We start from the raw sequence: 17,520 nt of genomic DNA on the forward strand, positions 1-17,520 counted from the left end.
TGTGTGTGTGTGTGTGTGTGTGTGTGTGTGTGTAATTTAAGGCACAACTGAGAGTGTTTTGAAGAGTAGATGATATACTGCATCTTATTTCATATGGTTAAAGGGGATGAGTTATGACTCACCAAAACTTCCAGTTCATTACTGCCCAGGTCCAGCTGTTCCAGTTTTACCAGGAAAGAGAGTGACCTGAATATGCAAACAAAATAGCACATGCAATAAGTCACACAAATATGTGCCCTAAAAGAACAAAGAGCAGAACTTTGCAAACTATAAAACATATACTTCATTCACATGTAAGTACTATGCAAAGAATGTTTTTTAAAACATACGTTGCTACAGGCTTGTAGTTGCTGCATTTTCTTACACACTACAATAAATCTTTCCTAAAACTACTTGATCTGTAGGTAAGAGAAGGCGAAACTAAAAAGTAAACAATAGTAAAAGTTACAAAAGGAGAAACAGTTCCTTATGCATTGTGAGATTATTGTTATCTTGTTTTGTCAATGGGCATTTATTGTGCTTGATGGAGATAGCGGGAGAGGTAGAGCCATGCATTTGTGCGCTGGAGGAAGATGACACTTACGTGGGCAGAGACTTCAGCAGGTTCTCCCTGAGCTCCAACGTCACCAGGTTGGCGAGGCTTTAGAAAGGAGGAGTGGCAGTTAAAAGAGAAAGAGTAGAAGGAGTTGGCAGGTGGCAAGAAGAGAGGATGGGGGAGTAAGAGAGGGGAGAGGAGAGGCAGGTTGGTTAGTCAGATGGTAGGTCTGTTCGACCCGGCTGCCTGGCATGGTGAGGGGCTCCTCCATCTGTCTGAGCACAGCAGTGGCCAAGAGCCCAGAGCCCAGCTGCCTCACAGCCCACTGAGCAACAGAATTACACCCCTTGAAAACCTGTTCAGTCTCCTAATGTATTGAGGAACTAACTGAGTCGAAGGCCTTTCGCCTGACAACATGGAACAGTGTGATGGCCTGATTAGAGAACTTTTACAATTTTGACAAACATTTTAAAGTGTTTGTCAGCTAGCGGTATTCACAATTAGGCCTGCAACTATTTATTAGAAATAATTTTATCAATTTCTTTGATTATCAATTAATCCCTTGCTTTATTTTTTCAAGATATTAACTGTACTAGAATAGAGTAAGCGGTAATGTTGTTGGAGCACAGTTGAAAAATGAATGTGATAAACAATTAGCTGTAAACGGTGAATATGGGTTTAAAATTTGAAATTGTCAATAATGAAGACAGAAAAATAGTTACTATTTAAGGGCCCATTACATTATATCCCATCAAATTATCTACTATGAGCTATTGTGCATGTGTACTTACTTTCCAATGTCGTTTGGCAACGACTGCAATGACACGTCGTTGAGTGCCAAGTGAGCCAGCGCTCGGAGTTGAGTGAAACCATCCGGCAATCTGAAGCAGAAAGACATTAAGGGAATATAGGGGAGAAAGACTCTTAGGGTTTTGTTGTATAACACATTGGATCACTTGACTCACACACAAGACTATTAACCCTTTACATATTCCCATCTGTTAGAGTATTCAGCATCAAAGCTTTAGCCAGTTGAAATGTTGCAGTTCTATAAGAGTAAGATATGTATGTAAGATGTGGCAAGAAATACGATCAGAGAGCAGTGCAACAGTGACTTTATATAGGGACTATCATAGGGATTAACTAGTAACCAGGTCACATTAACGTACATTTGTGTTTCATACAGAGCCTTGTTTGGTCGGAAAGCACATTGTCATACAAAGCATCATCTCCTCCAGGCATTTGTTCACAATTGTTTCTTAGCAACTGAGTGATTTCAAGAATTGCAGTAACAAATCAGCATAAAGTGCAGACTGTACATTGTACAAGCATTGTTACTTTTTCTCTCCCCTTGTTTCATCTGGGCAAAAATCATATTTTCACACAGTGATGATAAATAGAGTGATGGGCTGTTCCCACTCACTTACCTGGAGAGGGGGTTTCCACTGAAGTCAGCAATCTCCAAGGCCCTGCAAAATTTAATGCTCTCGGGGATCTCAGGAATGTCTGCAGGAGAAAAGAGGAGGTGAAGTGGGGGGGTTGGGGGAATCATATATTATGGAGGCAATCATTTTAAGTTCTCCGTAATCACAGCCAGGTGGCCAGGAGCAGGGAAGTGAGAAAAAGGAAGGGAAAAATGAGACAAAAAGCTGGGAGTTGTACTAGGGAGGAGAGGGTGAAAGTTCCCTATTACATCCTAATTTTCATCCCATCACATACAATTTAGAGAGCAATCTTAAATTACTTTAGTCTTAAAAAGGATAGTGTCCCATGTTTGGTCAAACGCATAAATTAAAAGGAGGGTCAAATAAAGAAAAAGGAGAAAAACATTTGTGAGAGATAGATAAAATAGATAAATATGTTATGATATATGTTTACAGCTGGATGGTGTTACAGCTTCTTTGATTATAGGGCTTTCCTTTTGGTGTGTTGCTACCCACTTATTGTGTTTTTATATTTTAATGTTATTTTTTGTTTGAAATAAAAACAAAAAATGGGTAATTTCAAAGCTTGCACCGTTTGTGGCCTCACTAATTGCAAAGCAGGTAGATGACTGTACGGTCCCTCCATATTAAGAACTGTGCAAGGACACACAAAGAATAAACAAGAAGAAAACTTGTACCACTGGATGCTGCAGAAGCAGTTTAAGAAAGCCCTACTGAGCCAAGCAGCCTATAACGCTTATGTGGCTCAGGGTCGTCCTGCAGCAGGACCAGACAGGCAGGCAGACAGATTGGAAAGGCCCCTACAGGCCACTGCACACCGCTCCTACAGTACTTGTAGCAGAACAGATGTCTCATATTTACCATATAGGCCCTTCCTGCCACTGAGTATCAGTGTATTTGTGTGCATCATGCAAGGACACAGAGAGGGCAAGACGTGTGTGTGTGTGTGTCTGTGTGTGTGTGTGTCTGTGTGTGTGTGTGTGTGTGTGTGTGTGTGTGTGTGTGTGTGTTTGTTTTTCAGCGGATTTGTTTCAGAAATGAAATAGCAGCCACAAATGAAAAGAGTTTGACCTCAAGACTCAGTAACACGTGTGTAATATTACTTTTGTTTGCATTGTGGTGCTAAATTTCCTTTCTTCTTTCTTTCTTTCTTTCTTTCTTTCTTTCTTTCTTTCTCTTAAAGGAATAGTTCAAAAGGCATAGAGATGCATGAGTGAATGTCTGGATAATCTGAAAAAAAGTGCTAGCTAATATGTATCTAATGGCTGCTGCTAGTGTGTTGATTATGTAACTGAGTTGGCAATGTTCCTGTTGATTAACACAACATGGCAGAAATCATTCAGAATCAATCAGAAATCACTATACTCTAGAGAAGAGTGAAAGGTTATTTTAAAATATGTCATTAAAGTAAAGTAATGTTGATGGATGCTTTCTAAAGGGCATGGATCCTAGAGCAATTGACACAAGTGCACAGTGAACTTGTATGTGTATTTGTGTACCATTTCTGGAGATGTCCAGTTCCACCAGCTGCATGAAGTTGGCCACCTCAGGAGGGAGTCTCTGGATCTCATTGTCACTCAGGCCGAGCTTCCGTAGGTTCAGTAGTCTGAAAAAAGGCTGTGGAGATACATGGTACCATGTCAATCAAAACGGAATATTACATACTTTGTCATACAATCTTGCCAGGAAAATGTTTAACGATCAACTGTTGTTGGTAATTCTATCAAATCTATACAATCCTATATAGAAGTGATAAAGACACTGCAAAAGCTTCATGAATTGGGTCGCAAATAACAATTATTTGCATTATGTATTATCTTCAGATTATTGTTTGATTAAACATTTGGTCTATAAAATGTCAGACACTTCCCAAAGCCCTAATTGACATGTTCAAATTGATTACTTTGCAGACCAACAGTGGTTGACTATTTCCTTGAAAAAACAACTTAAATGATGTTGTTTATCAAAATACTTGTCGTCTATTGACCTATCAATGAAACAAATGATAATTTAAACATTAGTGACAACTTTTAGACAAAAGTGGACATAGAGTAGTGTGGAAAAAAAACAACTTTATAATTGATCAAGAGGCAACGCGCCTGTTGCAAGTGCGTTTAGGGCATTCACAAATCCACTTTTGCTAGTTTAAACGGCAGAAATTGGCGCATGGTTCAAAGGGGTTGTACTTCGTGTCTTAATGAATCATAGGTGTGTTTTGGGCATAACAGGCAATAAACCAATCAGAGTGTCATCTCCCATTCTCTTTAAAATCCCGGCACATTTGTAACTTGGCACGTTGCTATTATGATGGCGGATTTGCTTAGCAGGAAGGGAAGATTTTAAGAAGAAACTGAAGAATCTGCTCGTGCGTGACGTGAAAGCACACATTATACTATTTCACATTGTAAAATTTTTAATATTTTTAATCCTTGCATGTTTGTGTGATGCTGGGTGAGTGTAACAAGCACAGTGTGCGCAAAGTGTGAGCATGTTGTGCTCGAGACTAGGCACATTTAAATAATGTGCTGTTAAAATAACAATAAAGTGCTGTGTTATTGACTTCAGATCAGGTTCCCTGTAAGACCAGCACAGCCATGGGCGCAAAGTTGGGCGCAGGTGCATTTACTATTTAAACCACTAGGGCGCTGGATGGGAAATTGACAACTGCGTTGGTCTTAAACTAGTAAAGACACTTGCGTGGAGCTTTGCGCTGCGTTGGGTGCAAGATAGTACCCATCATGTTAAGATTATTGTTGTAGTTTTATATGTTGCGAACATTTCTGTTTGCCTTAACTAGAACTGTAAAGCGAACACACAAAACATCCTGTATATTCAGACGAGGGCCGTTTCCAGGACTGGTTTTAAAAAGATTCCATCGTCATATTCCCAATAACTCCTCCTTACCATGGCAACGTCAACCAAACAAAGTGGCTTTCGATGGGAGAGCTGAGGAGAGTGCTGCGCCTGTGACCATGCCAAGTGCTTTCACAAGAGCCTGGTTGTTGGACAGGACAGCGTTCAAAAACATTCCTCCGCCAGCCACGCTATGTGTGTGTGTGTGTGTGTGTGTGTGTGTGTGTGTGTGTGTGTGTGTGTGTGTGTGTGTGTGTGTCATCTGCCGCTAAGATAGACTGACAAGACCCGCTGACGGGGAACAGCAAGAGTACCAGGCCAAAACTATGCAGTGATTAACCCCTCAATCAGTCCTTGGTTCTGCGACCCACAGAGGACCCACTGTCTGCCCCGTCAAAAACCAGTCGACCCCTCAGACGCTGCAAGGGAGGACTCTTGAGAAACTTGCAGACTTGGGCTTTCTGTGGTAGGAATTTGTATAAACTCATTATTCAGGGATGCTTTCTGAACACAGGGTGCACAGACATCTAAAGGCCTAACCCTCAATTCAAATTAAACCTCAGGCTTTCAGCCAGGCTTTCTCTTAAAAACAATCCTTGTGTGTAAATTATCATAGATTAATATACTTAATTGAATAATCTAGACAATTTCCAACCTCCTCCTTGGTCAATGGGATTTAAGTTTTGAAAAAGTAGCACTGTTACACACCCGTTTCCAAACTGTTGCATAAACATGCAGTGAATTTGATACACAAAACCATCTTTGATGTGCATTGTCAGATTTCTGCTTGACAAAAGTGGGAAAACACACATGTACACACAGTCCACACACTCAATACAACACGCTTTGAGACAGCTTTGCAATCAAGCTGACAAAGAGGAGAATGCTGCTGTTCATCGATGACAAACATTTCCTGCCCTTAACTAGTTAGGCTATTTGTATTGTGTTTGGATGGGGAGCACAGCAGCAAGTTTTTTTTTTTTCTTCCAGAATCTGTTTGGGGTTTTCTAAAAGTGCAAGACAGAGTTTGTCAATAGCGCCCACCCAACTGATGGAGTTAAATAGGCAGAGAAGGGAGGACATAAATATAGGAGAGAGCCAATGAGAGAGACAAAGAGGGTGTTGGCTCAATGAGTAGCAGGTGACAGGTATCAGATGACAGGAACAGGAAGCAAGAGATGAGGATGACCATGTGACCCGGCTCCCCAGAGGGGTGGCTAGCAGAAGAGTTGACAGTCAAAGACTGAAAGCCTCTCAGAGAAACAGTGTTCAAAAACACCTGAAAACTCAGATATTACAACACACTTCAAAACATTATGTTAACTCTCTACAAATGCTGATGAAACGCTTCAAGTTGTTCATTAACTTCCCACAGTGAGGCAGTACTCTCATACCAAAGTATGAGAAGTCATATTACTGGTAATGGACAATCAGCAATTCTCCCATTCAGGCTAAACCAATCACCCAATAAAATCTTTTGCAGCAGTGCATTCCTGTCCTCTCTTGATACCGTCCAGAGCACAATCAGTGATGAGGAGGAACCCAGACAGTAATTCATGCCTGAGAACAAGTCATTTTAAACACTCACAAAGATGGCCATTCATTTCAGAATGGGTGCTCACAGACAGGCTCGCTGGTGTTTTTTTTAAAGAAACAAACCACCCAATTGTCATACCAGCTTTTCTCCAGCATTAAACAAATAACACCAAGATTTGATTTACAACGTATTTATCTCGTTAGTATGTTTCTAAGAAACCAAGATTCTGAATAACAATCAAATACTGACATTTAAATAAGTAACAGTACTAAATAGGCATGGGCCGGTTATTGGTTTCAAGGTAAGGTGTGTTTCAAAATCGAATACATTGTGTTCAATGGGAAAAATATTCCCCTGATATTTTTGTTTAAGGTTATCATACCGTCAGAATCTCATACCAGCCCATGCTTAGTAATAAATATTTTCTTTGATGCATCTATTACTTTTGAAACAGTCTAACTGCCATTTCATCAATGAAAACTGGAACTGATTCCCCTGCCTTTTCCTACTGACTGATGTACTTTCAAACTAAACAATGGAGAACCAACAGTGTTATACGGGCCAATGGGTCACTTGGAATAACAAGCGGGAGCAGTGGGATTTAGTGTACCGCCACCGTACTTTCATTGTATTAGTGAGCCAAAACAGTCTGCTCAGTGACTCGGGCAGTTGTTACAGGACTGCGCTTGTGTGTGTAACCATTTATAGAGTGAGGCGGCATGTTGGTTAGAACCAGTGTGCAACATTTCCTTTACAACGCTGCAACTGGGATGTTTTAATGAGGGCCGTGTGAGAGTTGTTTGCTTAAGGAAGGGACTGGATCTGTGAACAGGAGGATATAGTACAGTGGGCCAGAAAGGAGTGAGAAGAAAGGTAGATAAATGATAGCCATGTCAGCAGAGGGCAGTGTGAGGTCTCCATAGCCCTTATGTATTACATAGCACAACAGTCACCACTATTTGCAAACCATGATCAAAATAGAACCTACCACTTTTGCTCAGGGCTAATGAAAAAGGGGTAATTCAATTCCAAAGTCTTAAGGCTTGTGATTTATCTGTCAATTATTTTCTCGATAAATCGATTAGTTGTTTGGTCTATAAAATGCCATGAAAATAACAAAAACGTAATGTCGGTGTTTCCTAAACCCCAAGATGATGTCCTTAAATGTCTTGTTTTGTTCACAACTCAAAAATATTCAGTTTACTGTCATAAAGAAGTAAATAAAGTAAATTAAAAAATATTCACATTTAAGAAGCTGGAATTAAGGATTTTTTATTTTTATTTATTTTTTATCTTTTATTTCATATAAAATGATTCAATGATTTCATCTTTGCAATTCTACTCCACAAGAAACAAACAATCAGAGAACCGCCAGCAAACTAGCCACCTGGTAACGTCTTATGGTGTGTGTCCATCGTCAGCGTCATTTCAACGCTTCCCATTTATTTCTATGGTAGCAGCTGCGTTCTGGTAAAGGTTGCAGGGATTTTGGAGAAGCGGGGCATCGAGACGCCCGCTCCTTATTTGCATAAAGTTGAAACCAGCCAACCTGTCTGCAAACAAGCAGCAGGCGCCCATCAAAAGTTGATGGAAACCTTTAAATGACCTTTGTCGATTTGAAATAAAGTCTCAGAAACTGCATAGCCTATTTCTCGCTATTTTCAGAAACACGTTTTGGTCATATTCCAAACATAGACATTTAAGGAATGGACCAACAGACCCACGTTGTTCTGGACAGAGACCAGTGAAGGATATTAGAAGCACTTTTCCGGTGATAGCTAAGCGTTGCTGCACAGGCTCCAACTGAGCTTGACGACGTAGATGTGACGTGGGCCACCTGTCTGAAAGTTGTAAGTCTTCTGGTAGCTGTGCCAAGAGAAATCTCAATCATTCCCAATCTTGCAGAGACGGAGAGCGTAGGTTTATGTAAGGAGATAACATAGGCACAGGCTAATTATTGCTAACTAAAATGCTAGTTAACATAAGAAATTAAACCTAAACAGCTAATGTAAGTCAAAACTGTCTGCAAGCTTCCCCTGACAACACGGTGATTTGTCGACTACGCGACAGCAAGTCGCTTGGTTATGACACAATCGTTAGCCTATTTTTACAAAAATGTCGGCGCCATAACTACGTCGGCTCTCTAAAGTAGTTTAAAGTATGGTTGCATCTTTCCTATTAACGGCGAGCTGAAAGCAGTCGCGGTGCAGTTGAAGTTATACTTCCTGTGAGACAAGCAGGCACAGCAGTGGTTTCTACGCCCTGGTGACGGAATGACAGGCTGAGGTTGCAAGGCAACTTTATTTCTACAGCACCTTTTAGCAACAAGGCAATTCAAAGTGCTTTACATGAAACATTACAGAGCAATTAAAAACAAAACAGTCATGATGAAAATATAACAGGCAAAAACAGAATAATATACAAATACAAGACTAAAAGTGGAATAATTATTCAATTTAATAGGTTGTAGGGAAGGGTTTGGAGACAGGGAGAAGTTTTATTTTTATTTAATTTGTCAGTTTAAAATATTCTAAATAAATAATGTTCTAAGTAAATAGCATAAATAGATTTGGAATTATTTTTACAACTGAAATAATTTGTTTTTCTTGTAATTACAGACGTAAAGTACCAAAAAAGGTACCGTTGGGTATCGGGAAGTGAATTTCAGGTAGTGATATTGGTTCAGATGCGAAAGGTACCCAACCCTAGGGGTTATTGAAGAGAAACTGGTGGCAAGCCCACTAGTGTGCAATGCTGAGAAGCGGGCGATCCCTTCCGTGAAAATAATGCGTATATGGACACGTACTATTAGTTTGCCCTTTTTAAAGAACAGCTTTGGCAACTAAAACATTAAATTGTATGTGATCATGAATAAAAAGTTAAGAGTCACGCCTGTGGCCTTGTACCCTCTTAAACTACTTTGGATTACAAAGAAAAAGCAGGTAAATTACATTTATGGTTGTAAAGACAACCATGAGAACTTCCACAGCTGCACAGATTCTGTTGGACCAGGATAAGGTTTCACACAGGGGAGGACTGGGTCTGCACAACATCCACAATGTGACCAACTCAAGCTAGTGTGAAATGAGTTCTGCGGTGCTGGTACTTATTTGAGATGTCCCCCATTATTATACAGTGAATGAAGCCTCGTCACCCATGAGCAACCTGTGACAGAGACCTCCGTGTGTGTGTGTGTGTGTGTGTGTGTGTGTGTGTGTGTGTGTGTGTGTGTGTGTGTGTGTGTGTGTGTGTGACAGAAGACAGGCTACACAAAAAACACACTGCGCTTCAGTGAGTGTGTGCAGCATCATAAAAAAATGTTCTGCTTTGTCTGTTCTGCAGCTCCCTGCTTAGCTTACATTCCACTCAGACAATGTTAATTTGCCTCAGGATGTGTGTTTGTATGTGTCTGCATGCATGTCTGTAGACGTCTTCAAAGCCTGTGTGCAGAAAGCCTGTTCACTCCCTATTTAGCCCTATTGTACAGAATTGGGTTGCAGTTCCACCAGTGTTCCGCTGAGGGTGATCAAGTGCAAAACGAATGGGACTCTATGATTTGATTGTAGTTTTTGCAAGTTCAACATGCATTATAGGTTGAAAGTTGAAAGAACACCAGGTTACAGGTTGAGTCGTTGTTGCCCATAATGCGCTAGCATTCTGCCGACTGGTCAGTGAAAGACTGATTACGACCAGCGACCGCTTGAGGGCATTGAGTGCGGTTCACCCCAATACGAGTTGATGAACTACTTAAATATTTTTGTAAACATTATTTTAAATTACAAAACGTTCTCTAGTGTTTCTTTTTTTAGTTACAGAAAACAAGTCACAGGAGAGAGGATCCTATGCTGTAGGTCTGATAGTCAGTACGGTTTACAGAGTTTTAGTTTTACTTTGGTTAAGGGTGCCAGAAAATCTGGCTATAGCAGTAGGACTCTGCGTGCGTGCGTGCGTGTGTGTGTATCAGGGCGAAAGAGCAGTATGTTAACATGCATACTCATGTGTATTAGCAGCGGTGGGTGTTTGTTTAAGAGTGTTTATGAGTGTGTTTATGTGCAGTGGAAGAGATTGTAAATTCACAGGGTGGAATGTTAATGCTTGTGGACCTCACATTACTCCAGAGAAAATAATTAAAATGTGACTATAGATATCTAAGCAGCAAAGTGTACATGTTTGTGACACGTGAGTAAACTGTATGTTCTCTACAAGTAACGACCTACTGTAGGTGCAGTGATCCGAACCCTGATGTTCACAGAGGCTACGGTGTTCCAGTCAAATGACTCCATTTAGCTTACGGTTACCCTCCAATCATGCCATCAGACCACCCACCCACTCGCGCCCACACCCACACCTCAGGAAGAAACACATTTAGTGTGCAGGAGACCATTTCTGCAGAGGCAAAGGTGTACAGTCATGGCATTTTGTGAAACGAAAAAAAAAAAAAAGAGCTTAACCATCTTTATCAGGTCTCAGCTTGCCTACAGAGGCATTTAATCAATGAACCCACACATCTCTAAATTTGCTAGAAAGAGGAAACCAAATTACATACCATCACTAAACCTTATCTATTCTTCCCATTTTTCTGTTTTACGCTAACCCACTTTCTTCCCTCTTTAAGTGGATGTCCTGTTCACACATTCCCAAGCCTTTTAATCTTGTGCCAAATTTGCCCCCTTCGACCTAGTCTGCATGTCCCCACTCTTGCCAATATCAATTCCCTCACAATGCACACAAACTACACACACAGCGTGCACACTACTGGGGTGAGGGGCTCAAAAAGAGGGGAGGGGAGAGCACATGCTTTTTGTGCTGGCCTGGACTCTTTGAGTGACCGAGGAAATAAAAAGCACAGAGGATTTGGTTGACTGAGTAACTTGGTCAGTCACTCAAATGTCGAGCCTCATTACTGCACCCTTGTTTCATTAGATAGCTGCAGTCATTGTTGTGGTATAAACTCAGTACATGAGTGAGCACAGACACAAGGCAGCTCTGCAATAAGAATCAGTTCTCCTACTAAACTTACAATATTCAGTGCAGAGGTATGTGAAGCTAAAGCAACAGCAAAACTACACGCTTAGTCAGGCCAGTGCTAATGTAGCTATATGGGCTGACGTCCCCACCCCTTGTAGACCACTGTTTGAAACCCAAAGTTCCCAAAACCTCAACACATGAATGACAAACTGGTTCTCTTCCCCTTACTCCTTCCCACTGTTCTCTCTCTCTCTCTGGTGCTACACCTCTCTGGGTTCCCTCCATTTTCCTTGGCAGAGGGACAAAGGCCAAGCAGCCAACCCCACACAGGGCTGTCAGTCACAGGCCAGCTCTCATTGACCCCCTCCCTGCAGCCCAGCCAGGGGATTCCTTCATTGACCGAAAGGGCACCACAGAGAAGAGAGAGAGGCTAGAAATGAAAGGATGAAGACTTGTAAAAGGAATGCTGCAAAGGATAACAAAAGACAGGAATGACTAAGCAGGATGGAGTAAGAGAGTGGGGAGAGCAGTGCAGAGAAGAAAAGAAAGATTGTGTGCGAAGTAAAGAGGAGAGATCTTAGAGAAAGGGGACTGACGGTGGATTATTAATGAAGAATAAAGGGTTAACAATGGATTCCCACAGAGCTCTAGATACTGTGCACCAGTAATGGGGACAGAGACTTCAGACACTGACCAACTAGGGCTGTTGGAACAAATTCCGAATGACAAATACAATTTGAATAGTGAAAAAAAAACAATACCATTTGAATGGGATTGTTTAATAAATATGTTGGCTAACATTTGCTAATCTTCGTCTTCTCACCTAGGCCTACCCACATGTGAAAACAAAATGCTTTTGTCAGGTCACGCCTGATGAACAATACATTAGCAGGAGTGAGAAACACAAGGCGGTGTGATGTCCTAACATCTCAGAGCACGTAACGTACAGGGGGGAGTGACAGGCTGCAGCTGGAAATCAGAAGATGGGAAATAGTTTAAACGTGACGTTAAAATCGACATCCAAAAGCCAAAATGCTTATGTGATCATTAGTTCGCTCGTTCTTGTTTCCTAACTGCGTTGCAAATTATAGGAGCTTAGGAGCTTCATGGAGACAGCTAAAGTTAATGTTAGCTGGCCAACAGCTGTCAGAGTAGCTCAGATTTTGATTTCATTACCTTTGAATAGCTGTATTCTCAGTAAGGTGACAATCTCCAAGAAACAGGTTGCTTATAAATTACTAAAATAGTGACAGTAGCTACTGTTTGGCTCACTAATCAATGCCATTAGGATTGTGGCTAACACTTTTGTTACTTGGTTCATTGTTTTGGCTGTGCTTTCTAACATTATGTCATTGTGCTAGCAGAGCACCGCCTTTACAACAGAACCGCTTTAATACACTTGTTAGATAATGTTTCATTGCAAATTCTCTGTTTATTTTTGTTTGTCACTGTGTGCTTGTGGTGGAAAATGATAGTAAACGGAGAGCGGCATGTTGGAAATGCAACGCGCCGTGACCTTCAAGTCCAGGCAAATATTGGAAATCCCTCTAGTGGACAGAATGTGTAACAACCACATGCTTATAGTGGCACTGACAATGCAAAAGCCTGATTAGTGTAGATATTAACAACAGGCTGCATTTGAGAATAAATTAAATTCAAATGGTATTATAGAGGAAGATTGACAGCTCTACGACCAACAAATTGTCTCAGACTACTGACTCACTGCTCTTCTCTCTGACATCTGACATAGTTAATAATGTAATTTATTAATCAAAACATACAACAAATTTAACAGAATATTAATGTGGTTTTAGTCTGGTCCACTGTGGTCTATACGCAGTGTGGAATACAACACTCATTGGGCTTATCGTAAAACCCAAACTTATCAGGCCGACAATGCAATCATCCACAACTATAAACCTACATCACACTTCCTCTGCCCTCACCCACTGTCTCCCACACACTCTCGCTCTTTTGCTTGCAGCTCGGGTGTATTATTTGTGGGACAGAAACAAGCATGAACAACCAAATCCACAAACAAACCAGCACTACACTGCTGAATTGCACCTATGTATATCAATGTTGTCAGTCAAACATGTTCACACACAACTTACTTGGCACATAATTGGGCGTGTGGCTGCATATGTCGTTGTATGGCCATGTAATTGTGTTTCTGTGCCATTGTAAAACCCTGTGCGTATGTGTGTGAATGTCTGTGTTTCACTTAAGTGGTACTTTCAGCCGTGACTTCCCCCTATCCGGCTCCAGTTCCTCAGCAGGCCACACAGACAGAAGGGTGTGGTAAAGCTGGTAGGACTGACAGCCTAGCTAACTCCCATCAACTTACACCTGTCCTGGTGACTTTGATCTGTGTGGAGAGCAAACACAGCCGAAACTCAAGCCAAGTGATGTCTGAGCCTACCAGTACACATTAGCAGTTTTAGCCAAATCCAGTTCTGACAATAAGACATTGAGCAGAGTTGTAGCTATAGCTACTAGCTATAAGAACACTGTAACGTTTGTATACATGCATGTTTCATATTTGTTTTTTTACAGATGAGCTCATTTCAATTATTGAAATGAAGCCACTTGACGAAAAGCCAGCATTTTATATTTTACAGGCTTAATGAACTCTAATGTTGTGTATAATCAAGTAAGGGCAGAGCCTTAACATTGCATCCCCAACTAATGCACTTGTAGCACCTGGGGCAACAAGTAGTTACTTTATAAACATGCTGGCATAAATAGTAGTCTCACTTGTTCTGTCTGCCCTCTGGAAATCATCTGCTTTGCTCTGCTGCCATGTTTTCTTGAGTGAGGGTTAGTCAGGGCAGAGTCAGTAAGGAACGGATGGATGCATTTACACAGTGTGTGTGTGTGTGTGTGTGTGTGTGTGTGTGTGTGTGTGTGTGTGTGTGTGTGTGTGTGTGTGTGTGTGTGTGTGTGTGTGTGTGTGTGTGTGTGTGTGTGTGTGAGAGAAGGAACTCTGGATAAAACGGGGTGAAACCAGGAAAGACTTTTTCAAAAAAAATAACTGCTTGTGAAAAGGGGGGACCTTTAGGGTAAACTGACTGAAACAATGACAGTGTGACACAATAAACACCTTAAAACTACCTACTGAAAATACTGAACAGCCAGATAATGTTTCCACTAACCCACTGCGAGTGCCAAAAAACGTCAACATGGTTAATATAAAACCACAGTGACAACTAGTGCTTTTCCCCCTTTGCTTCCTAGGAATGCTGATTAGTTTTGTTGAGTTGACACTACTATCATGTTTCAGTGGATCCTGATTGAATTTAGCCAAATGTGTAGCCTGGAATGTTCCACTTATAGATTCCTATTTGACAGCTGTAGTATACATGTCAATGCAAACTGTAAAATAAATAGAAAGCCTATATATCACACTTGTGTCTGTTGTTGTAGACTCCAGAGAGCGACAGTTGAAGATCTAAAGAGAACAGGTGGGCATGGCATTGTGGGGCTAAGAGGCTCTTCCACTCACAAATATACATGGCTTTCTCTGTGGCACACGCACATGTACAACACTAGGATTTTGAAAAATATTTACCTTCTTATTATATTCCCTGTTTAGCTGTGGAAAAATATATTTAACCGGACAGTTTTGATGCCATCCCACTTGAGGCAGTTTTCTATCAGTGTAAATGTTCAGGTGCAACAAACTTTATTTACTTCCTAAAGACAGATGTATGATAGTGGTAAATGCTATGGCACTCTTGGTTCTGCTTTCTGTAACTAAAAATGCATTTAGTAAGAAGAAAAGCATAAAAAAAAAGATGAGTACTCCCTCCACTGTTGCCGTACAGGTGGGCTAATCACTGCTTTGGTTACCAAAACTATAACAGTGATAGAAAATCTTGCAGCTACAGTCCTTGGAACACCATGTCAACAACTTAAACACCAACATGAAAAAAGAGGGAGAAAGAGAGTTAGCACTGAGTCCCAGTGCAGATTTGCAATCCAAACCAAATTCAAAGCAGCAGTCAGACTGCAAGTCTTGAACTTGATCTTTTTGCCTGCCTGCAGTTTGCTTATATTTCAGGTTTGATGAAGCCAATCTTCCACATGACAAAACAATCAGAACACTTGAGCTAGAAAATCAATAGGCTGTTATTGACAATATCTTACTTCTACTTTAGAGAAAGCAGGAAGCATTATAACAACACAAAACTACCAACTGTGCAATAGGCTAAGGGAATTTGCTGGAGGAAATGACCAGTAATGTTTGGAAGTAGTCTGTAGAACCAAATTGCAAAGCCTCTGTACAAAGAGGGTGCAGCATAATCAACAGCAACACTGCCTGGAAATGTAAATATTGATGACTGATCCTGAAGGTGTCTGGATACTCACTGAGCAGATCATAACCACAAAGGGATGGGCCAAAGTTTTGTTAACACTTGTTTGCTGATACAGTAACAGATAAGCAAGCGCACACTGCCCCAGACGTTGCTGTTTAGTTGAACTAATGATTCTTCAGCCGTGCTTTCACACAGCAGAAATTAATGAGTACACAGGGGGATCAGAAACTGTAAAAGAGGCTCTTTACCTCCACCCCCTGCCAATATACACATGCTCTACCATTCTCTTTCTTTGTTACCACAAACATGACAAAAACCCAGAAGCCCTATTGTTCACAGTCCACATATACCCTCCTCATGTCCACATGGCTCTCTTCTCTGGATGAACTGGATCCGGTATTTGCTGCCTGCCTGTCAGCTCTTCGTTTGTCCCATAGTACGCGTGTACTGACGCATACTGACATGGCAACCAGGGCCTCTGGCACTGCGTGGCCCAAACATTGTACATATGTATACACAAGTAATGCTGGCGAGTTAATATGTTAATATACAGTCAACACGTAACATAACCAAACACCAGGGACAGCAAAAAATAGCACTTTGGCTCTATTGCGGCTTGATTGAATGTAAATAAAGAGAACGGAAAAGAACAGGCTCTGCAGAAGATGTGCATGAAGCTACTCTACATCTTTTACTACAGGGACATTGTTGAGTATGAAATCTTAAAAAGTAGGCTGACAGTGCATGTGTGTGTGTTGTGAGTGCACAAGCAGCCTCGGTACAATTGATGCATTGTGTGTGTCCAGGTTGTGGCCTCCCTCACAGGATCATGTGGCTCAGTGTCTATCGTTTTCCTCTAACGGTCTTGGCATTTCCCCTCTTGCAGCCAGCTTAATATGGGTCTCTGTCTTTGTGTTTCTCTCTTAGAAATGTTTGAAACTGACGTGGAACTGGACAGCTATGGATGTACCCTAGCCCTTTTGAAAATTGAGAGATTTTTTTAAGATAGTTTCCAAACAACCAAGATTAAATTTTGCCAGTTTCTAACACACAGTACAATGATCATAATTCACAGAACATTTATAACGACATTTCTTTAAGTCTCTGCTGACAGACTGACTGGCAAGCGAGTCTGATGATGAGAACTGATAGTAACTTGTAGTTATAATCCCCTTGTTTTAAAATAGTCATAAGTCGATACAACAGCAGCCTACTTCCTTGTTTACTGCTGCAATGAAACGCTCACTTACGTTGTAACCTTGGTTCTCTGAGTAAAAAGTAATCTCTCCATTGTATATAAAGTGGGGTTCGAAAGTTTGGGCACCCCAGGTAACATTTTTTATTAATGTGCATAAAGAAGCCAAGAGAAGATGGAAAAATCTCAAACGCATCAAATGACAGATTAGACATTTGTATAATATGTCACAAAAAGTTTGATTTTATTTCCATCATTTAAACTTTCATACTGAAAGACAGAAAACAAAAAAAATGGTGTCTGCAAAAGTTTGGGCACCATGCAGAGATAATACCTTGTACTGGCCCCTTTGGCAAGTATCACAACTTGGAAACGCTTCTCGTAGCCAGTGTACCACAACTCCAGTGTCTGCCAGGTCTTTCTGGATGGATCGTACAGTTTGACTTGTTTTTTTTTGTCACAGTCCTGCGAGCTCTTCTGTCTGATATTTTTCTTGGTCTTCCAGATCTTGCTTTAACTTCCACTGTTCCTGATGACGGACATTTCTTAATTACATTCCGAACAGAGGACATTGGCATCTGATAACGCTTTGCTGTCTTCTTCTAGCCTTCTATAACAACTGCTTAGAAGAACCCATGATGCTGATTGTTGGGGCAAGGTCAGATGAG

General features: G+C 41.0%; 1 protein-coding gene across 26 annotated transcripts in view; it reads right to left on the minus strand.

Annotated features, from left to right (window-relative positions):
- The window catches only part of scrib (scribble planar cell polarity protein), a 73,253-nt gene that overhangs the window by 39,825 nt on the left and 15,908 nt on the right, over nt 1–17,520 (minus strand). For all 26 annotated transcript variants that reach the window (XM_032504009.1, XM_032504003.1, XM_032504006.1 and 23 more), the window contains exons 2-6: nt 3,480–3,597; nt 1,963–2,041; nt 1,327–1,416; nt 584–640; nt 123–186 (exon numbers count right to left, since the gene is read on the minus strand). In XM_032504009.1, coding sequence (XP_032359900.1) covers nt 123–186; nt 584–640; nt 1,327–1,416; nt 1,963–2,041; nt 3,480–3,597 — 408 coding nt within the window. The remainder of the gene's footprint in view (nt 1–122; nt 187–583; nt 641–1,326; nt 1,417–1,962; nt 2,042–3,479; nt 3,598–17,520) is intronic.

This window comes from Etheostoma spectabile, chromosome 22 (assembly GCF_008692095.1).
Source record: "Etheostoma spectabile isolate EspeVRDwgs_2016 chromosome 22, UIUC_Espe_1.0, whole genome shotgun sequence".
NCBI lineage: Eukaryota > Metazoa > Chordata > Actinopteri > Perciformes > Percidae > Etheostoma > Etheostoma spectabile.